The sequence below is a fragment of the Lynx canadensis genome, chromosome C1 (assembly GCF_007474595.2).
Source record: "Lynx canadensis isolate LIC74 chromosome C1, mLynCan4.pri.v2, whole genome shotgun sequence".
Taxonomy (NCBI): domain Eukaryota; kingdom Metazoa; phylum Chordata; class Mammalia; order Carnivora; family Felidae; genus Lynx; species Lynx canadensis.
In genome coordinates this window covers 24,118,295-24,140,509 of record NC_044310.1, presented here as the reverse complement: position 1 = coordinate 24,140,509, position 22,215 = coordinate 24,118,295, and the positions used below count along the sequence as shown (strand labels likewise).

General features: G+C 48.4%; 2 protein-coding genes across 3 annotated transcripts in view; one reads left to right on the top strand and one right to left on the bottom strand.

The window, feature by feature from the left end:
- Nucleotides 1-1,226: 1,226 nt before the first annotated feature.
- On the top strand, nt 1,227-3,661 carry MARCKSL1 (MARCKS like 1). The gene is made up of 2 exons (XM_030324807.1): nt 1,227-1,517; nt 2,369-3,661. The coding sequence occupies exons 1-2, from the start codon at nt 1,431-1,433 to the stop codon at nt 2,876-2,878; spliced, it is 597 nt and encodes a 198-aa protein (XP_030180667.1). The 5' UTR covers nt 1,227-1,430; the 3' UTR covers nt 2,879-3,661.
- Nucleotides 3,662-3,863: 202 nt separating this feature from the next.
- Nucleotides 3,864-22,215, bottom strand: part of HDAC1 (histone deacetylase 1) — a 31,475-nt gene continuing 13,123 nt past the window's right edge. Inside the window, exons 3-14 of one of the 2 annotated variants that reach the window (XM_030324805.2) lie at nt 17,667-17,784; nt 11,302-11,376; nt 9,785-9,923; nt 9,180-9,321; nt 8,083-8,175; nt 6,830-6,938; nt 6,608-6,748; nt 5,968-6,076; nt 5,743-5,873; nt 5,315-5,467; nt 4,748-4,796; nt 3,864-4,475 (exon numbers count right to left, since the gene is read on the bottom strand). In XM_030324805.2, coding sequence (XP_030180665.1) covers nt 4,448-4,475; nt 4,748-4,796; nt 5,315-5,467; nt 5,743-5,873; nt 5,968-6,076; nt 6,608-6,748; nt 6,830-6,938; nt 8,083-8,175; nt 9,180-9,321; nt 9,785-9,923; nt 11,302-11,376; nt 17,667-17,784 — 1,287 coding nt within the window. In that variant the 3' untranslated portion in view covers nt 3,864-4,447. The remainder of the gene's footprint in view (nt 4,476-4,747; nt 4,797-5,314; nt 5,468-5,742; nt 5,874-5,967; nt 6,077-6,607; nt 6,749-6,829; nt 6,939-8,082; nt 8,176-9,179; nt 9,322-9,784; nt 9,924-11,301; nt 11,377-17,666; nt 17,785-22,215) is intronic. The other variant, XM_030324806.1, reaches the window with a different exon arrangement.

Below are 22,215 nucleotides of genomic sequence, written 5' to 3'. Positions count from 1 at the left end.
AGGAGGGAGGGAGGGACGTGCTGAGCTGTCCAGGGCACAGCCTTGCTTTTGCAACACTTTGCTTCCTCCAGCCCCCATCCCTTTCCTCCTGGGGGCTGAGGGCAGGCAACCGGACACACACATCCGGGGCCAGTCAGGACTCGGGGGTTCCCACAGACCTGTCCATACCAGGGGAAGGGGAAGTGGCAGGGGACTAGAGCTGGAGGGTCTCCACCCCCTGCACCCCGCCTCTCTCTCCAGGCTCCCTCACTCTCAGGCTGGGTAGGGGGCCAGGCTGGGCAGTCTTGGGGCTGTCCTCAAGGGGCTGTCCCAGGAGCCTTGCTGATGTCCCACCCCTCCACTGCAGTGTTTGTTAAATTCCTGGGGTTCCTCTGCCTGCTCCGGGAGGCTCCCTAATATGGGGGAGCAGAGGTGGGGGGAGAGCATCTGACAGGTCAGACAGGTTATGCCAATGTCTCTGAGCCTCAGACTCTCCAGCTTTCAGGTGGGGATGGGAGATGCCCTTCAAGGTCGCAGGACCACCCTAATCGGAACTTTGTAATGGGTCCAGGCTGGGGGCAGGAGAGACCAAGGGTGAGTTTGTCTGTGGGGGCTTCGTGTGTGACTGGCTGCGAAGGGAGGGGGGGAGGGGGAGTTGAGGGACGCATCTTACCAGTCTTGACCAGAGGGACTCCGCGGCGGGCCAGACCCCCCAGGCTGACCGGACCGGCAGGCAGGGACGTGGGTGGGACCTCTGACGGGTCTCCCGGCCTGAGGGGGCGCAGATCCCAGCGCGGGGCCCTGCGGCTTCTATGACCACATTCTCCGGAGCATAACTCAGGACCAAACCTCTAACGAGTCTGGGCATGTGAGCCCTTCGAAGAGTTCTAGGGGGAGACTGACAGGGGCTGTCAGTGCAGGACCAAGGTGTTGGGACCACTCCAGTTGCTGGGGCGTCCACTCGGACGGGTGGGTGGTGACAGGATTGCTCTCCCTTTCCTCTAGGAGCCCCCCCACCCCTGCCCAGCTCGCCGAAAGACCCGCCTCTCCCCTACCCACGCTGGACCCCACCTGCCCTGGTAGGCGAGTAGGCTGGGGGTACCAGACCGCCGGCGTCGCCCACTGCGCAAGTGGGGCCCGGGACCTGAGCCCGCCTCTGCTCCTCGATTGGGCGCTTATTTAAATGTCCGGCCCCGCCCCGAGCTGGGGCGCATATATAAGGCAGCTCGGCGGGCGGCGGGCGGCATTCTGGCGCGGAGCTGAGCGGCGGCGGGCGCAGCTAGCGGGTCGGGCGCGGAGAGGGGGGTGCAGCTCGGTTTCCCCCCCGATACCCCTCCCCCTCAGGCGCGAGCCCCACCCCTCCGCCGGCCAGGCCGACCCGGCTGAACTATCCCCTGCGGCGCGAGCCCGGGGCGGCTCCGGGCGCCCCCCAGCAGACCCCCCCCCCCATCATGGGCAGCCAGAGCTCCAAGGCTCCCCGGGGCGACGTGACCGCCGAGGAGGCAGCAGGCGCTTCCCCTGCTAAGGCCAACGGACAGGTGGGTGCACTCGGAACGGCCCGACCCGGCCCCCTCCTCCCTCACTTCGCCCCCTTTGGGGCCCTGGGCCGGGGCCGCGCGCTTTGTCCGGCCCGGGACACGCGGCGCCCCCTCCCCCGCCCGGTCCCTTTGTTCTCGGCGCCGCAGCCCCCGCGGGCGAAGCGAGGGGAGGGGCGGGGAGGGGGCGCCGGCCCGGCCCCGCTGCCTTCTTTGTTCGCGGCCCCGGCCCCCGGCGCTGCCCCCCGGCCGCCCCGAGTGCCGCGCGAGGAACAAAGGCGCTGCCGGGCCGCGCCAAGGGGGCGCCCAGGGGCCGCGGGGCGGGCGCCCGGGGGGGAGGGCACTCCACCCTTTAGACCCGATCGCGGTGGCTCAAGGCCTTCTTTTTGGCGGCGGTGGGGGGGGGGGGGAATCGAGATGGGAGAGCCTAGGGTGGGTGGGGGGCCGTTTACACAAAGCAGGAGGCTGGGAAAATGGGCCGTCCAGGTGCGGAGAAGAGCGCCCTGGGGCGGCTTCCCGCCCGTTGTCGGCTTGCTGGGCTCGCTCGCCCGCCCGCCGGGGATCGGCGGCCTCGAGCGGGTCTGCGCCGAATGGAGAGCGCGCCCCGGGGGAGGTGGGTGGGGGGCCACGGGACCCCAGCGCCTCCTGCCGGCCGCGGCCTCTGCGCGCTCGGCCCCCGCGCGCTCGTGAGGGCAGGAGGGAGATGTTTGACGGGATCCCGGTGGGGGTGAAGCTACAGCCAACCTCCCGGGTTGCAGAATAGTCGGGGTCCCATTGCCTGGAAGGGGTCAGGGGCGGGCTGGGGGAGGTGGGGTAGAGCCCCGGCCCTCATTGCTGTCTCCTCTGCCCTGCAGGAGAATGGCCACGTGAAAAGCAATGGAGACTTATCCCCCAAGGGTGAAGGGGAATCGCCCCCCGTGAACGGAACAGAGGAGGCAGCCGGGGCCACTGGCGATGCCATCGAGCCAGCACCCCCTAGCCAGGGCGCTGAGGTCAAGGGGGATGCCCCCGCCAAGGAGACCCCCAAGAAGAAGAAGAAATTCTCTTTCAAGAAGCCTTTCAAATTGAGTGGTCTGTCCTTCAAGAGAAATCGGAAGGAGGGTGGGGGTGATTCTTCTGCCTCCTCACCTACAGAGGAAGAGCAGGAGCAGGGGGAGATCGGTGCCTGCAGCGAGGAAGGCACAGCCCAGGAAGGGAAGGCTGTTGCCACCCCCGAGAGCCAGGAGCCCCAGGCCAAGGGGGCAGAGGCTAGTGCTGCCTCCAAGGGAGGAGACACAGAAGAGGCAGGGCCCCAGGCTGCAGAGCCATCCACTCCCTCGGGGCCGGAGAGTGGCCCTACACCCGCCAGCGAGCAGAATGAGTAGCTGGGTGGGGGCAGGTGGGTGATCTCTAAGCTGCAAAAACTGTGCTGTCCTTGTGAGGTCACTGCCTGGACCTGGTGCCCTGGCTGCCTTCCTGTGCCCAGAAAGGAAGGGGCTGTTGCCCCCTCCCCGCCACGTTCCCTCTCCTTTTCCCTCCTGTGGATTCTCCCATCGTCCATTTGGCCTTCCTCTTAAGGCCAGTTGAAGATGGTCCCTTGCAGTTTCCCAAGTTAGGTTAGTGATGTGAAATGCTCCTGCCCCTGGCCCTACCTCTCCTGTCCCCACCCCTGCAGAAGGCAATTGCTGGTTTTCTTCCCCAATTCTTTTCCAAGTAGGTTTTGTTTACTCTATTCCCCAAATCCCTGAGCCAGATGTGGGGTGCCTACACTCCCAAACCCTGAGTGTCCAGCCTTCCTCCCCCGCCCCCCCACCCCTGTTGAGTTTTTAGTCTCTTGTGCTGTGCCTAGTGGCACCTGGGCTGGGGAGGACACTGCCCCGGTCTAGGTTTTTATAAATGTCTTACTCAAGTTCAAACCTCCAGCTTGTGAATCGACTGTGTCTCTTTTTTGACTTGGTAAGCAAGTATTAGGCTTTGGGGTGGGGGGGAGGTCTGTAATGTGAAACAACTTCTTGTTGTCTTTTTTTTCCCCCCTCCCACTGTTGTAAATAACTTTTAATGGCCAAACCCCAGATTTGTACTTTTTTTTTTTTTCTAACTGCTAAAACCATTCTCTTCCACCTGGTTTTACTGTAACATTTGGAAAAGGAATAAATGTCGTCCCTTTAGTAGTGCTTTTTAATGAGTGGTCTTCTGGGAGTAGGGTGAGAAGACTGGTTAACCTCAACCCTTGAGGGAGGGATTAAGGTGAGGGGTAAGATTGTGGGGTTGTCTTGTTGTTCAGGAGGGTTGCCCAGATTCTCATGGACACCAGAAGGACAGGGAAGTGGAGTTGAAATCAACCCAGGGATACTGCTAGGAGACAAGCTCAGGAGGATGTAGAAATGTACCATTTTATTACAAAGATTCTCACAAAAATTAAAATAGTATCTCAAAAAGGAAACTAGACTACCAATCTCCACCTGCGGAACTGGGCGAGGATAGAGGGCAGGCAGTGTGAGTTTCTTGGCTCACAGGGGGCCAGTGGGAAGGTATGATAACAAAACCAATCTAAAAATGGCTGATATTACCTTAAGGAGCCTGACAGGGGGTCCCTCAAGATCTAGCCACTCCTAGAATGCCCAGTAAGGACACCTTTCCAAAGCCACTAAGCAGGCACTTAACATTTCAGGATTTTGTCCTATGGCTTCTTAAGATTATGCTTTCCAGACCCAGCACCCTTTATGGTTCAAAATTAAGAACTGGGAAAGGATGGGTGGCAAGGCAGCCACTAGAAAAGCTCACTCCTAACACGTGCCCTGGGCTCAGGGCCCTGGTTCCTATCTAGTCCCTGGGGATATTTATATTTAATATATTTTTATATAAATACACAGAGAGATAGAAAATATAAAATCTGAGGGGTTGTGGGAGAAAGGTGGGAAACTTGGCAGGAAGCCACAACTGGAGAGGTCTGCTCAGGCCAACTTGACCTCCTCCTTGACCCTGTGGAGAGAGCAGAGACTGGCATGAGATCATGGACCCCAGAGGCCTTGAGGCAAAAAATATGGGGACAATGACTTCTATAGGACCCTAGCTGCCCAGGTGACTGCTGAGAGCTGGGGCTTCCTAGCTCTGCCTAGAACTGCAGAGATGGACTGGTCCCTGAAAGAGGTCTTTGTAAGCTGCACCAGCTGTCCCTGCGCCTTCCCTCGGCATAGCGGACAAAAGGGCTGGTGCTCCAATGCCAGGGAGATGGCTGACAGCTCCTTCCTCACCCTTTGGCTTCTTGCTTCTCCTCCTTGGTTTTCTCCTCTTCTGTGACTTCTAGAACATAAGAATGTAGGGATGGTGAAGGGATCCCTTCCAGAAAGACCCACGGAATTTTCACTTACCTGAAACCCCTTCCCCGACACTGCAGCTCAGTGGACATACTAAAGAGAGAAAAGCCCATCCCAGGCCCTCCCATTGAGTCCTGTGGAGAACAAACAGGTTGGACCGGTTTCCTGGCCTGCTAGAGCCTGAACCCAGTGGGCGGAGGCAGCCCCCTGGGAAACTGGGGTGAAGTGCTGGGAAAAGGGCTTGGGTGGTATGTGAGAGCCACACTCCTGACCAAGGGGAGCCCAGGCATGTCCCTGGCTCTGCAGCCTGGCAGGGCTCAATCAGCCACTGGAGAAGACAAATCGAGTTTCATTCTTTTGTGGGCCCTGCCACTTCTGGGAGCTGAGATAGCCCCACAGAAGGCAGGGCCTGAGTCAGCTCCCTCCTCCCAGTGCCCTACATAGATTCATCCTCCTCTGGGGCCTGGGGCTCAAGACCCAAGTCCAGATGCAACCCAAACCCACCTTTCTTCTCTTCTGGATCTTTCTCTTTTTCATCCTCAGTTTTGACTCTCTTGGCTTTTTTGAAGTTGGAAGAGTTCTTGCGACCGCCTTCTCCCTCTTCATCAGAGTCCGAGAACTCTTCCTCACAGGCGATTCGTTTGTCAGAGGAACAGACTGGGAAGCAATGGGAAATAACGGGTGAGAGAGCAGGAGATTATCTTTACCTCAGGACCTGTGCCCAGTGCCTCCCTGTGTGTCCAAGAGACACCAAGGGAAGGGGTGACCAAGAAGAAAGGAAGGAAACTCGGACTCCCTAAACTGTCCCAACTACCAGAACTTGGGTTTCTCAACAGGTGGGTAGCTTGAGAGGAAAGTGGAACCAAGAACAGTGGTGGGAAGTCAGCTACCTACTGAGTGGGAAATTACAGGCCCCTGGGTCTGGGTCTTACTCGAGATGCGCTTGTCAGGGTCTTCTTCGTCCTCGTCGCCACTCTCCTCTGGAATGGCATCCTCAGGAATCACCTGCATTTGGACCCCAGGTGCGTGGGGCAGCATTCGCAGGTTCTCAAACAGTCGCTGTCTATGGCCAATGGTAGAGAGGGTGGCTGGCGCTGGTTAGGGACAAACCAGAGCCTGGAATGTTCAGTCAGGGTGTGTCTGGGGAATATACTCACTTGATCTTCTCCAGGTACTCATTGGTGTTCTGGTTGGTCATATTGGAAGGACTGATGTGAAGTTTGAAATCTGGTCCAAAGTATTCAAAGTAGTCGTTGTATGGAAGCTCTAATTGGGGGCAGGAGATAAGAGTCAAAGACCTGGCTACCATGGGACCCTGAGAAAAGCATTTGTAGGTTTATCTGGAACTGCTAGCCCAACCATCAAACTGAGAATGCCTCTGAGACAGGGTGAGACCTGAGTGCTTACAGGGTTTGTCTTTTTAATGCCATTCTCCAGTGTCCACACTTCACCCCCCACTGAGGAGAAGGCACAAGCTCATGGTTTAGAAAAATTTAGGCAATGCTCGTTGGGAGCACCTCCTCACTCACTACCCCAGTTACCCTACAGAGTAGAAATTCCAAAGCTATAAATAACCACTGATCATTATGTCTAGACCAGAAGTGGGAAGGAGAGGCGGCAGGGTCAAAAAAGGACTCAGGAAAAAGCGATGGTCTGACAATCACAAGAAGATAGGGAAGAGAATCAATGCCCAGTATCAGAAGAGGAGAGGCCACAAGGCCAATGGGGAAGGGGTTATAAACTCTAGGACACATGAGCTCTGGCTCTGCCCAGCCCAACCTGGCCCAGGGCTATTACCATTTGGGATCTCCGTGTCCAGAGCCACGGCTGTTTCATACGTCCAGCAGCGGGCCACATTTCGGATGGTATAACCGCCTCCTCCCAGCATCAGCATAGGCAGGTTGAAGCTCTTCACAAACTCTACACACTTGGCGTGCCCTTGGTGGGAGAAAGGGGCGCTGGGTTACAGGAGCGCCTGGCAGAACCCTGCCCACCCATCCCTATGCTACCTGGTCTCACCTTTGATGGTCAGGTTGAAGCAACCTAACCGATCCCCGGATAGGGAGTCAGAGCCACACTGTAAGACAACTGCACTGGGTTGGAACATCTCCATTACTTTGGACATGACCTAAAAGGACACATCCTGGTCACCACCAGCTTCAAGAAAAGCTATGTGATGTTAGGGGCTGCAAAGGGGGGGCTGCAGTACTTCTTCCGTTTCCTGTATTTATTCCTACATTTCCAGTCTCCCTCGTGCGGGGTGGTAAGGAGGAAGTATCAGTCTGGAGTTCTTGTTTCCCTATTTAGGATTTCAGTTTTTCAATTTAGGAGGCTCTCCAAGAGGCTTCTTCTAGCTCTAGTAATGCTGCACCTAGAACAGCCTCACCTTCCCCTCAGTCTTCCGCTTCTTTCACTACCCAAGCTCCAGTGCCCCTTCTTCTGACCCTTGGCTTCATCTGCCCTGCTCCTTCAGTCTTTTGAGACTTTGAGCCTCCTATTGTGAGGGAGTGCTCACCTTCACCTTTCCCATTCTCACAAGACTTTGACATTACCTAGGACAAAGATCATACCTTGGACTTCTCTGTCACCCCTACTGCAAGGCATACAGTAGGCACTTGACTACCTAACCTTATTAGGTTAATACTCCAGTAATGGTTCCTTGTGGATTGCAGGTGAAGATTTAACTCCTCAGCTTGGCATCCAAGACCCCCATATACATTTCCCACGTCCTTCAACACTCCTCCCACCCATCATACTGACCTACATACAGCTATGTACTGTCCCCCCTGCTGAATGCCATCCCTGCCCTCCGGCCTCCACCTCCTTCTTCACATAGCAACTCCTCATTTTTCAAAGTCCAGCTCAAACGTCGCCACCTCTGTGAAATCCTCTTTGACTACCCTCTCCCCAGCCCAGGCAGCAGTTTGTCTCCCCTTCCTCTGTTCCTCCTGCAAAACAGTAATGACCACACACTGTTGTGTGTGTGCCTGCCTCCCACGATGTAGACTGTGAGGTCTTTAAGGGCATGATTCATGTCTTAGATACTCTTGTATCCAACAGAGGGCCTGACCCACAGAAGGCATCAATAAATATTTGGATGAATTTTGTTCCTCTAGCTGACCACACAGCATAACAATCCAGGGTCAAAACACAGCTCATTTCCCAACCAGCTTCTCAGTGGGGAGAGGTCCCTGAGGTATGCTGGGGGTACTTTGCTACCCATCCCTTAGACTAATCCCATTGGTAGCCCGGGTGGTGGATAAGCCACTTACCGGCTTGAAAATGGCCTCATAGGACTCGTCATCGATCCCATCTCGGAGCGGGTAGTTAACAGCGTAATACTTGCCTTTGCCAGCCCCAATATCCTAATCAAGAGGGACATTAAAGTAAACTGAAAGATGAAGCTAGGAAGAAGTTCAAGGACAGGGGCTGGGAGGCTAAGGAAAGAGGCAGTATTCGAAGAGAGACAATTGGGCCCATGAGGTGGGCCAGGGACAGAGCAGGGGCACCTTGGTTAATACCATTCCCCTCACTGGCAAGTCTAGCTCACGTTTCTGGACACACCACTGAGCCTGCGCCCAGGCTGAGAACTGTTTATGGAGCCAGAGATGGAATATCCTACCCCAGAGCACAAGACCTCCATCTTTGGATTGGGTTAGAGCTGCTGGTAGTTGGGTCACAGAACTAACACCCACCCTGGGACGACCTTTTCCTCTCCAGAGAAGGGAGAAGAAAGACCATTTATTATGCTGGCCACAGCAAACATGAATTAGTGCCACTTTTTCACCAGAGGGCTAGTGCACGGCAAAGGGTTGGTTTCATATTCATGCTAATAGAAGCAGATACAACAGTTCAGTGAGTTAGTTTCCAAGGACTTTTATCCTGAGGTCTACAGATGGGCTTCAGTAAGGGGAGGTGTCTTTAATTAACTATTCAGTATCAGATACAAAAGATTCCTTATGCTTTCCTGGTGACAGAGTCCAGAGCTTTCAGTCAGATGATCAAAGGGGAAGGTTAAGAACCCTTGAGATGGTCCATAAGGGTCTCAATTCCTAGCCCATGAGAGAGAACCTGATGTCTCTAGCCTAAAATTCAAATTGTTTGGGGCATCTGAATAGTGCAGTGTAACTTAGCTGTGGCCAGGAGGGGCTTGCAATGAGTCATGAGACCCCTATCCCTCCCAACCCTTTGTGTCTTATCATTCCCTTCCTCCAGAATAAGGGAGGGAAGACCAGGGCAGGTACCCTAGGCTGGGGTATGGCATTCTGAATGGCAGAAGGGGCAGGAAGTGGTTTCTAGTGATATGAGATAGGAGAGTTAGAGCTGGCAGCTAGGGATGAGCTGGCTGGCCCCTGAAGGGAGTTCTCACCCGTAGGTCCCCAGTTCCCGGGAAGTACTCTCCGTATTTATGAAAGGACACAGTCATGACCCGGTCTGTGGTATAGAAGGCCTCTTCCACGCCATCGCCATGGTGAATATCAATGTCAATATACAGCACCCTCTGGTGATACCTAGGATCAGAAGGGGGTCAGGGGTCTGGCGGCTCTCTGGGAGTGGGACGCGCCAAGGGCGCCAGGTCCCAGCTTACCGGGCTGGCTGCCTCCCTCAGGTATCTCTAAGCACCAGAGACGTGGAAACTGGCTGAAGGAAGGTGGAAGAGCGGCAGGGTGTCTCCAGAGGCCTGACCAAGCCGACCAAGTCCGATCTTCCTACTCTACAGCCAGGCTCAACTCCAGCCACACAGGGACACTCTGGAGGCAGGATCTGAGCAGCACCTGCCCCTGATCTTGCCGTGGGCTCAAATCAAACCGGGACCCCGTCAAAGAGAGGATGGCCAGCCAGAGACACTCACTGAACACATCCTAGCCAGCACACCGCTAGGAAAAGCAAACTAGGGAGGCAAGCCCAGGGGGAGAGGGAAGTGGGAACCTGGCCTAAGGTGCTCCTCCAAGAGACAAGGCCAGGCAGGCATACTTTAGCAGTTCCAGGATGGCCAAGACGATATCATTGACGTAACAGAAGCCAGATGCCTCAGACTTCTTTGCATGATGCAGGCCCCCAGCCCAATTCACAGCGATGTCCGTCTGCTGCTTATTAAGTTTCACAGCACTTGCTGGGTGTGAAAGAGAGAACACAAGACTGTTAGCAAGCCATTCTCCCCCTTTCCCCAAGAAGCCCAGGAAACCTGGTGAGAGGTAGAACCTGCCTATTCAATCGCTGGACTGTTCTCTCCCTCCCTCCCTATTCTAACAGGGAGTAAATATGACATTGGCTGGCTACTCTAAGCAACTTTTTTCCAAACTGAAGGTGGAAACCCATCAGTAGGCCTTAAAATTGATTTAGTGGGTCATGATTAGTGTGTGTGTGTGTGTGTGTGTGTGTGTGTGTGTGTACACACACAATTTTAAACAAAACAGACTAGAATAAAATAACAATAAAGGAAGTTGCTCTTCTGTGAAACTGACTTCAGAATGACAGTGTGTGTGTACAACCTGGATTGCAAGAGTAAATGTATTTCTTACCATGGTTCATGGTCAAAAAATGATGAAGATACTAAAGGAACTAGAAGCTCAAAGCACAAACAAGCCCAAGAAGTGAGAGAAATATACACTTGTGTATGCAGGTGCATTTGTGGCGTGTAACTTTAACAGCAATAAAGACACAGAACAGGCCAAATGATCCAAGAGGGACCAATTATATCAACTGACGTTGGTCCATAACATGGCATAATCCTGAAGCCACTAGAAATCATGCTATAGACTACCAAAGAAATCTTAAAGATTTACTAAATAAAAAATTCAGACACAAAACTATATACACGTGACACATTTTTATAAAATATGGATGTATATGTTATATCCAGATATATACTAACAAAAAAGAATGCATATACAAACACCAAAATGGTAGTAATGATTATCTTTGGACAGTATGATTGTGGGTAATTTTTTCCTGTGTATATCTTTGTTTCCTGAGGTTATATTGAGAGGCAGGGGGAAGGGGAGAAGAGACCAAACAATGATCATAGGAAAATATATATTTGTTAAAAAAGGGTTTAGAGTAATCCTGGAGGTAGTCTAGAAGTTAATAATGGAAGTGGGAGATACGTGAGGAGTATTTCTGACCTCTAAAGGTAATTACCATGCTCTTTTGTAAGACACAGATGATGACACTTCCCATTTTTATAGCACTTTGCAGTTTGCAAATTGCTTCTATGTACAGCATCTCAACAACCCCACGAGGTCTGCAGGGAATTCCAGTATGTAAGATCTCTGGGTAGGAGAGGACAGTCAAGGACACCTGTCAGTACCATGTCAGAGACTGAACCTGGGCTGGGACTGAACCAGAAGGATATTTTAAAGACCTAAGGTAAAAACTCACAAGACCACTTTATAGGGTCACAGATCAGCCCTACTAGGATAGTGGCCTAAAAGGCAGACCTCACTAATACAACCCAGCACTGCCCTCGAGGAGGGAGGTATATTCCTTACCCACAGAGCCACCAGTAGATAACTGACAGAACTCAAACAGGCCATCAAATACCGGACAGTCCTCACCAACGTTGACTTGAAAGACAGAAGGGAAAAGTTAGTTTCCACAATTCCTTTAGTTTTTTGTTTACATATTTATGAGCTCATGGGAAAAAACAAAGAATGTGGATTCAGAAGGCTTGGGTTCTAGTCCAGGCTCTACTACTTACTGGCTTTGTGATTGGGTCAAGTCATTTAACTTCTTAGAGCTTTGGCTTATTATCTTTAATTTTTTTTTTAATGTTTTATTTATTTTTGAGACAGAGAGAGACAGAGCATGAGCAGGGGAGGGGCAGAGAAAGAGGGAGACACAGAATCCGAAACAGGCTCCAGGCTCTGAGCTGTCAGCACAAAGCCTGATGCGGGGCTCGAACTCACAAACCGCGAGATCATGACCTGAGCCGAAGTCGGACACTTAACCGACTGAGCCACCCAGGCACCCCTGGCTTATTATCTTTAACAAGCAATCATGATATCCACCTCACCTAAATGTTGAGAAGATTAACAGAAATCTTATGTGGGGAAGAATAGAGCAAGTAAGTACTTGACCAAACAGATACGAAGAATTAAGTGAGCTGCCAAGGTTGTATAACAAGACAATGGCAGCACCAGAATCAGAGTCCAGGTGTCTTGACCCATACAGTGTAGTGCTCTTTCTACTACACCTACAAGTGACAACTGGAGTAAGGTTATTTCAGGCCTAGAGGGCAAAAGTACAAACTAACACATAATGAGGAAATGCATGCAAATAGTAATGCAAACAAACTGAAAGACAGGAAGGGAAGCACACCTGAGGGCTGTAGTCACGGAGCTAGAGAGGAACCTTAGGGCTCCAAGTCATCTCTCACAGAAAAGGAAAGTACTGAGACATCAACGAGACACAGGAAACTAGAGGCAGGGGTAGGCTAGATCCTTATTCTCTTGCCCTAGCCTTCCTACTACATCCACTGCTATCAACTGGGATTCCCAAAGTAGAGCAAGGAGAAGCCCTAGAATGAGGAGGGTAGCAGAGCCCAGCTGGGACTGTGTAACCTTCTGAGAGACAGCTGAAGCTCAAAGTCTGCAATAACCATGAGCGTTACCAACTCTGGCACTGCCCTAAGCTTGGGAGGGTGCCCTGCCAAGACAAGTGCTCTGAGGAAGTGTGGCCTGCATAACGGGGTGAGGAGTAGTAGGTGGCTCTCACCCCCACTTCCCGGGTAAACACTGGGAGGCTGTGTCAATAAGAACTTTGGTCCCTGGGGCCAAGCTATTTATCCACTGGCAACCGAATGCCTCCTCCAGTTGCTTCGTCTTTCATTGGGTTTGGCCTGCCTAGGTTTCTAGAGTTTTGTTTATACTCTCATGTGGGATATGTTTTATTTATTATTATTATTTTTTTTAAGTACGCTCTAAGAGCAATATGGGGCTTGAACTCAAGACTCCAAGATCAAGAGTTGCATGCTCTACTGAATGAGCCAGCAAGGCACCCCACAAAATGGTTATTTTAGATATGAGAAAAAAATATTTCCCTTCAGGCTCCAAACCAACACGTGGCTCAAGTGGCCAGCCCATTATTCCCAGTTCAACAAGCTGTGTGATTGGAGACGGAAAGGGGGGAAATGGAGACCCTCACCTGGACTAATTTGTAAGACTAGGGAGGACTCTTATATGGGTTCTCCTCTTCCTATCACAAATACTTTTCTTATTCTTAGGGTGGCATTATACTGAAGAGAACAATACTGGGTGAGAGATGAGAGAGCGGAGGAAGGTGGAGAAGGTGGTAAAAAGCACCCTGCAGAAAGATGCATGGGATTAACAGGGGTTTCAGAAGAGGGCTCATACCACTGTGGTGGTGTAATGGGGTGGACTGGGGAGTAGGACAGAAAGGGTGTGTGACCAAGGGGAGGTGTCCGGGGGGGTTCAACTGTATTGGCAGCGTTTTGTTTCCTAGAAAGAAAGGTTGGTAGGGGCACGTGGGTGGCTCAGTTAGTTAAGTGTCTGACTTTGACTCAGGTCATGATCTTGTGGTCTGTGGGTTTGAGCCCCCCACATCGGGCTCTGTGCTGACAGCTCAGAGCCTGGAGCCTGCTTCAGATTCTGTCTCCCTCTCTATCTGCCCTTCCCCTGCTCATGCTCTGTCCCCCTCTCTCTCAAAAATAAATAAACTTAAAAAAAAAAAAAAGGGGGGGTGCCTGAGTGGCTCAGTCAGTTGAGCATCCAGCTCCAGCTCAGGTCATGATCCCACAGTCCGTGAATTCGAGCCCCGCGTCAGGCTCTGTGCTGACATCTCAGAGCCTGGAGCCTGCTTTGGATTATGTGTCTCCCACTCTCTGCACCTCCTCAGCTCACACTCTGTCTTTCTCTCAAAAAAAAAAAAATAAATAAATATTAAAACAGAAAGAAAGAAAGAAAGAAAGAAAGAAAGAAAGGGAGGAAGGAAGGTAGGTAGGTAGTAGGTACATGGATGTACATTCTATTATTTTTTTATACATTTTGTGTGTGTCTGAAATATTTTACATGCAACATATTTAAAAATACTATAGAATCAGGAAGAGACAAGTTCCATTCTCCATTCTACCACTACCTTGTTAAGAGACCCTGGAAAATTCAGTTTATACATCTATAAAAAAGATGACAATGACAGTCTCTTCAAATTTCACCACCATAATTCCCTTTTATCATTTTCCACCACGTTTCACATTCTGATAATCTAGCAAAAAAAAAAAAAACCATTGCACTTATTCATGTTTGAATCCATCTTATTTTTTTTTTTTTTAATTTTTCAACGTTTATTTATTTTTGGGACAGAGAGAGACAGCGCATGAACGGGGGAGGGGCAGAGAGAGAGGGAGACACAGAATCGGAAACAGGCTCCAGGCTCCGAGCCATCAGCCCAGAGCCCGACGCGGGGCTCGAACTCACGGACCACGAGATCGTGACCTGGCTGAAGTCAGACGCTTAACCGACTGCGCCACCCAGGCGCCCCAGAATCCATCTTATTTTTTATTCACTGTTATTTTTTAATTTTCTTAAATATTTATTTATTTTGAAAGAGAGGGAGAGAGCACTCGTGCATGCACATGAGCAGGGGAGGGACAGAGAGAGAGAGGAAGAGAGAGAGAATCCCAAGCGGGCTGTGCACTGGCAGTACAGAGCCTGACACGGGGCTCAATCCCAAAAACTGTGAGACCATGATCCGAGCCAAAATCAAAAGTTGGACACTTGGGGTGCCCGGGTAGCTCAGTTGGTTAAGCGTCCGACTTCGGCTCAGGTGATGATCTCGTGGTTCATGAGTTCAAGCCCCACATGGGGCTCTCTGCTGTCAGCACAGAGCCTGCTTCAGGTCCTCTTTCTCCCTCTCCCTCTGCCCTTCTCCCCCCCACCCAAATAAACAAACAAGCAAACAAACAAAAGAGTCAGAAGCTTAACCAACTAAGCCACCCAGGCAGGCACCCTTTTATTTATTATTATTTTTAATAAGGCCTCAGCCCAATAAGCCACAAACTCCCTGGCAGGCCAAGGCTGGCTGCCAGGGGACCAACTGCAAATGGGCAGGCTGAGTCAGGCTGTCAGGAAGCCCACTGCTCATCATGTTCCCATTTTAACTAATTAAAATATTAGATCAGAACTTCTGATCAAAGTTCTCAAAGTCTCAAAATGACCACAAAATGTTTATTACATCCTAGCCAAGAGCAAGGAAACCTAACTTATTTAGTCTTATTACATGTATAACTTCCTAGCTTAGGTGTTGGTAAATACAAAAAAAAAAAGAGCTCAGCTCACACATCACTGTTACTGTTTCTGAAGATACCCCTGGTTATACAGCACTTCACTAAGTGACATCTTTCTATAACCCTGTAAGTCAACTCAGTAAGGTACCTTAAGTCCATAGAGAACCTCATCCTTCCTAACCCATCTTCAATGAGAGAAAATCCCAGACCTAATTTTTTAATGCACAATCTTAGAATGCTAGTTTCAGGAAAACTGGAGCAAACTGGAAGTCAGACCCAAACCTGGGCACTCCTGAGGGCCTAATATTTTATGTCTGCCTTGACAGATTGGAAAATGATGAAAATAATAAGTCATCACAGCAAAAGTTACTATTCATTGACAGTCAGTGCTTCATTGACAGTGCTATCTCACCTATCCCCGACAACCTCCACTATGAAATAAGCACTACTGTCTTCCTTTTAAAGAAGAGAAAACAAGGCTCAGAGAGGCTAGAGGACTTGCTTAAGAACACACAGTTAAGGGGCGCCTGGGTGGCGCAGTCGGTTAAGCGTCCGACTTCAGCCAGGTCACGATCTCGCGGTCCGTGAGTTCGAGCCCCGCGTCGGGCTCTGGGCTGATGGCTCAGAGCCTGGAGCCTGTTTCCGATTCTGTGTCTCCCTCTCTCTCTGCCCCTCCCCCGTTCATGCTCTGTCTCTCTCTGTCCCAAAAATAAATAAACGTTGAAAAAAAAAAATTTAAAAAAAAAAAAAAAGAACACACAGTTAAGTGGTAGAGCTAAGGGATTCAAACCAAGACATCAAAACTCATTCTCTTGGAGTGCCTGGGTGGCTCAGTCAGTAAGCATCCGACTTTGGCTCAGGTCATGATCTCACGGTTTGTGGGTTTGAGCCCCACATCAGGCTTTGTGCTGACAGCTTGGAGCCTGGAGCCTGCTTCAGATTCCGTGTCTCCCTTTCTTTCTGCCCCTTTCCCACTGGCACTCTCCTCTCTCTCAAAAATAAATAAACATTAAAAAAAATTTTAAACAGGGGTGCCTGGGTGGCTCAGTTGGTTAAGCATCTGACTTCAGTTCAGGTCATGATCTCATGGTCCGTGAGTTTGAGCCCTGAATCGGGCTCTGTGCTGACAGCTCAGAGCCTGGAGCCTGTTTCAGATTCTGTGTCTCCCTCTCTCTCTGACCCTCCCCCGTTCATGCTCTGTCTCTGTCTCAAAAATAAATAAATGTTAAAAAAAAATTAAAAAAAATTTTTTTAAACAAAAAATAACTCATTTTCTTGCCTCAATACCAAGCTGCTTCTCTAATGAGAGTCCTCTTTGCTGACAGTGGAGCCTGATCACTGGCCTCGATAGGTTATGAAAAGCTCTAAAGCCATCTAGAGCAAAGAAAGAAATTTGTCTCATCTTGGAAGGAAATAAGATCCTGCCATTCAAGAGCAAATACTGCACTTACAGGGGCAGCAGCTCCTGGAGTTGTGGGTGGTAATAATACTTTAAAAAAGGCCTCTGTAAAACAAAAAACAAAAACAAAAACAAAACAAAAAACTATAGGGGCACCTGGGTGGCTCAGTCGGTTAAAGTCGTCCAACTTTGACTCAGGTCATGATTCACAGTTCATGAGTTCGAGCCCCGCATCAGACTCTGCTGACAGCACAGAGCCTGGAGCCTGCTTCAGGTTCTGTGTCTCCCTCTCTCTCTGCTCCTCCCCCGCTCGCTCTCTGTGTGTGTCTCTCTCTCTCAAAAATAAATAAATATTAAAAATTTTTAAATAAAAAAATAAAAAAGGTCTCTGTGGTTCTGTAATCATTACAACTGCACAACTATTATAACAAATAAACTCTCTGCCTTGGGAATCAGACTACCTTGTGGCCAGTAGCAACAAGTGCCACAGATTTGCTGATATTTCCAAATAAACTGTTACAAGCTAATCAAAACTTCTGGACAATGCTGTTTCATTGTTTTATTATATGAGATATTAGGTGCTAAGAGATAATTTCTAAAATAACACAGGGAGAAGTCAGATATAAGTTTTTTCCAAATTTAAACACATTTTCTCCCATAGCTAAAATAAGCCTCATTAATTCCTACAAACTGAGTGTAGCTTCCGAGATGACACCTGTTTCAAGTCTCAGGAAGCAGGGGTAGAATCACCTCAACTCAAAGATTACATCATCTAGAATCTGTCCTAAGTGGCCCCTCGATTCTCAATTAATACAAAGTGAGAGCAGTTATAGTTGTATGGGATGACATCCAGTCCATTTTACGAAAGAAAAATCTGAGGGGAAGTGACCAGCCTGGTCAGTTAAGAGTCAGAGCTGGGACTTCTATCTCTGTCTCCCTCTCCTACGTCAGTGAGTTTTCCATCACAACAATTACGGTTTTCTTGGCATATTGTTGTGAACCTAACTAGACAAAGATCAAACACTATTCTTTATAATCAAGAAACAAGGAAAGCTAGACTGGAGAAAAGAGCTGCACTTTGGCATCCTTGGAAGGCAGGGGAAATCAAGTGTGGGATGAATGGGAGATACAAGGGAAGGCAGGGTAAGCCTCTGCAACTGAAGGGCAGATCCAACTGGGGCCTTGAGAGTAAGGAGGGAACAGAATGGACTTACATCTCTGCATCTGTTTGCTGTACTCAGACATGTTATCTGGGCGGATGGAGCGCAAGAATTTAATGTAGTCGTCACTGTGGTACTTGGTCATCTCCTCAGCATTGGCCTTGTGAGGGCGCTAGAGGGAAGAGGGGAGAGAGAACATGTTATTCCAGACCCAAGCCACTCTTCACTTAGTCTACTTTGAACACTAAGAGAAGAGCCACCCAGCATTGAGCTAGGCAAGGAATTACTGATTAGATTAATGCCTCAGGAAACTTGCGATCTAATTAGGCATATAGGATTATCAAAGGAGATTCAGTATCAAAAAACAGAACTGCAACTCAAGCTCTGTTACTTGGGCAAGTCTACCTTGTGAGCCTCAATTTTCTCACTTACTAAATAGAGGCAACAACTTCTACCTAACAGTGTGAGAATTGGAGGAGATAGTTAAATCTCTTTGTAAATTGTGAAATGCTTACAAACTCTTATTTCTTTTTAAATAGTTATGGTCCAAAAGGCTCCAAGAGTTTAAGAAAAAGAGGTGACTAACAATAACTGAAATAGATAGGAAATCTTTTATAAATCATCATCACAACAATTCTCATCACACCCTCCCCACTGAACCTTCCTTGACATGGTCATTTCCTGATTATCCCAACATTCTGAGTCCTCTTTCCCTCTTTTTAAAAATTCTCTTTTCTTCCTCTCATCCCTTAAAGGTAGGTCTTCTTCGAAGATGACCCTCTGCTCTTCCAATTATGAATATCTTTATAGTTTATAAAGCATTTTCAATACACATATAACATTGTTTACCCTGTGCCAGGCACTGTATGTGATTTTGTGATCCTTACAACAACCTCTTAAACTCCATACTATTATCATCCTCACTCTGCCCACAGGAAGGTTAAGTAATTTGCCCAAAGCTACACAGTTGGTAAACTGGGATAGAAACCCAGAGGTCGGGCTCCAGGCACTATTTGGTGCTTGTTTAATCCTCGGTATAAGGCAGAATGTAAGACTAAAAGGTGGATACTGTTTTATATACCACACTCATAGTGAAAGAAGCAAGACTTGGCTCCAAATACTAAGTTGTTTGTTTGCTTAAGTTTATTTATTTTTGAGAGAGAAAGAGACAGAGTATGAGCAGGGGAGGGGCAGAGAGAGAGGGAGACAGAATCCAAAGCAAGGTCCAGGCTCTGAGCTGTCAGCACAGAGCCCGATGCCAGGCACAAACTGTGAGATCATGACCCGGACTGAAGTCAGATGCTCAACTGACTGAGCCACCCAGGAGCCCCCGAAGTTGTTTTTATTGTATTAAGCCTTTTACTCTCATGGCAATGTTGTAGATGGAGCTTTAACTCTATCTTCTATACAGATGCCTGCCCAGACTCACTCCATCTTGATTTCTGTTCTGAGCTCCAGATTCACAATTCCAACAACCTCCCAGTCAGCTCCACCTGTGAATCCTAGAGGCACTTCAAATTCAACTGGATCTAACAACTTATAGAGAGGCATTCATATTTAACTTCCAGACTTCGCTTTTAATATTCGTGTTAATGACACCAACATCCACTCAGGTTGAGAAACTAATTATAATCCTTAACAACACCCTTTCTTGACTTCCATTTCAATCCACAGCCCATCCTTTTCATTACCCCTCCTCCATAATCTTGACTGCATCCACTGCTTTATTTCTCCTATGCTCTTCTTTCCCAGGGTTCCTATTCTCACCACCAACTACCCAATTGTTTAAGACAGAAGCCACCCCTTGATTCCATGTTCCTCATGTACTACATTCAACAAGGACAAAGCCCATCTCAAAAGCTACCTCTTTTACAAAGTAAAGGCAAATCTTGCTTTAAGAACCTATCTTCATCCCAGGCCACAAAGTTCCAAAAAATATGACCACAGAGTCAAAAATTACAAAACATGCAAGGAAACAAAGCACTACGAGTGAGAGCTCACAGAAACAACAGGTAGTAGAAAGAGATCTACAGAGACCCTGGATATATGTCTATATAAAAAAGAATTGCACTACATTTCTCTATACCAGTAAACAACCTAAATATAAAAATTTTAAAAGATAGTTTATGATAGCATTAAAAAGAAGTACTTGGAGGGGAGCCTGGGTGGCTCAGTCAGTTGAGCAAGAGACTCTTGATTTTAGCTCAGGTCATGATCTCCTGGATTGTGAATTCAAGCCCCACATGAGGCATTGCACTGGCAGTGCAAAGCCTGCTTGGGATTCTCTGTCTCCCTCTTTACCCCTCCCCTGTGCGCACTCGCGCGCGCGCTCTCTCTCTCTCTCTCAAAAATAAACATTAAAAACAAAATTTTTGTAATTACTTTGAAAAAATTTCTAGGGGTGCCTGGGTGACTCAGTCAGTTAAGCATCCAACTTTGGTTTGGGTATGATCTTACAGTTTGTGAGTTCAAGCCTGCATTGGGCTCTCTGATGACAGCACAGAGCCTGCTTCTGATACCCTGTCCCTGACTCTCTCTGCCCCTCCCCTGTGCGTGCATGTGCTCTTGAGCTCTCTCTCCCCAAAATAAATAAACATTAAAAAAAAAATCTAGGGGGCCTAGGTGGCTCAGTCGGTTGAGTGTCCAACTTCCACTTAGGTCATGATCTCACAGTTCCTGAGATCAAGTCCCGCCTCAGGCTCTGTGCTGACAGGGCACAGCCTGCTTGGGATCCTCTGTCTCCTTCTCTCTCTGCCCCTCCTTGTGTGCTCTCCCTCCCTCTAAAAAAACAGACAAGACGTAAATAAAAAGAAAAGCACAAAGGGCAAATAGCAAGTCAGTTGTTTTTTTTTTTTAAGAACAAAGTGGGAGGACTTGTGCTACTAGATGTCAAAACTTACTGAAGAGCTATCACAATTAAGCACTGGGTACTGGCATATGCGTCAATAAACAGACCAAGTCAACAGAACACAGGCCCCAAAACAGACCCACACACAATGCCTGGCACAAAGCAGGTGCTTAATAAGTATCTGTGGAATGAAAAAATTTCAGTGGATTCTTACTTCAAACTATATTTAAAAATCGATTCTAGGGGCGCCTAGGTGGCGCAGTCGGTTAAGCGTCCGACTTCAGCCAGGTCACGATCTTGCGGTCCGTGAGTTTGAGCCCCGCGTCGGGCTCTGGCCTGATGGCTCAGAGCCTGGAGCCTGTTTCCGATTCTGTGTCTCCCTCTCTCTCTGCCCCTCCCCCGTTCATGCTCTGTCTCTCTCTGTCCCAAAAATAAATAAACGTTGAAAAAAAAAAATTAAAAAAAAAAATCGATTCTATTTTATTTTTTTAACTTACATCCAAGTTAGTTAGCATATAGTGCAACAATGATTTCAGAAGTAGATTCTTTAGTGCCCCTTACCCATTTAGCCCACCCCCCCTCCCACAATCCCTCCAGTAACCCTCTGTTTGTTCTCCATATTTAAGAGTCTCTTATGTTTTTGTCCCCCTCCCTGTTTTTATATTATTTTTGCTACCCTTCCCTTGTGTTCATCTGTTTTGTGTCTTAAAAGTCCTCGTATGAGTGAAGTCATATGATATTTGTCTTTCTCTGACTAATTTCTCTTAGCATAATACCCTCTAGTTCCATCCACGTAGTTGCAAATGGCAAGATTTCATTCTTTTTGATTGCTAATACTCCACTGTATATACATACCACATCTTCTTTATGCATTCATCCATCAATGGACATAAAAATCTATTCTAGATATAGTAAATACATGTGAAGGCAAACCTATAAAGCTTTTATTTTTATTTTTATTTTTATTTTTTAAGTAAGCTCTATGCCCAACACAGGGCTTGAACTCATGACCCTGAGATGAAGAGTCGCCTGCTCTTCTGACTGAGCCAGCCAGACACCCCAAGGGAAGGATTTCTTAAAACACAAAAAGCACTTATAAAGGAAATAATATAACTATATTAAAATCAAGAATCTCTGTTCATTAAAGATACTTTAGAGTGAAAAGGCAAAACCAAAACATAAGATATTTGGAGCAATGTATGGCCACTGGACTATCTATACCAGAAAAAAGAACTACTACAAACTGGTAAGAAAAAGAAAGCCAAACAACCAAAAAGAGAAAAATGGGCAAAGGAAAAAACATTTCACAGTAGAGGACACACAAATAGTTAATAAACATACGAAGAGATACTCAGTTTCACTGGTTATTAGTGAAATGCAAATCAAGATCACAATCACATACTGTTCACACTCATTTAGTTGGCAAAATTTAAAGTCTAGTTCCAAGTATAGGAAAGGATATGAATCAAGGTATCTCTCATACATTGCCAGTGGGACTATAAATTCATTTGACCACAATGAAAAGCAACGAGGCATTTAATACTCACATACCCTACAGTCCAGCAATTCTAGTACTAGAGAAACAGCCAACATTTTTGCATGTATGAACTGAGACATGTACAAGAATATTCAAAGCGCTGCTCACAACATTAAAAAACTAGACACAAATTAAGAATGGAAAAACAGATAAACTGAAGTATAATGACAATAAGATATTATTCATCAGAGAAAAGTGGAAGAACTAAAGCTATATGC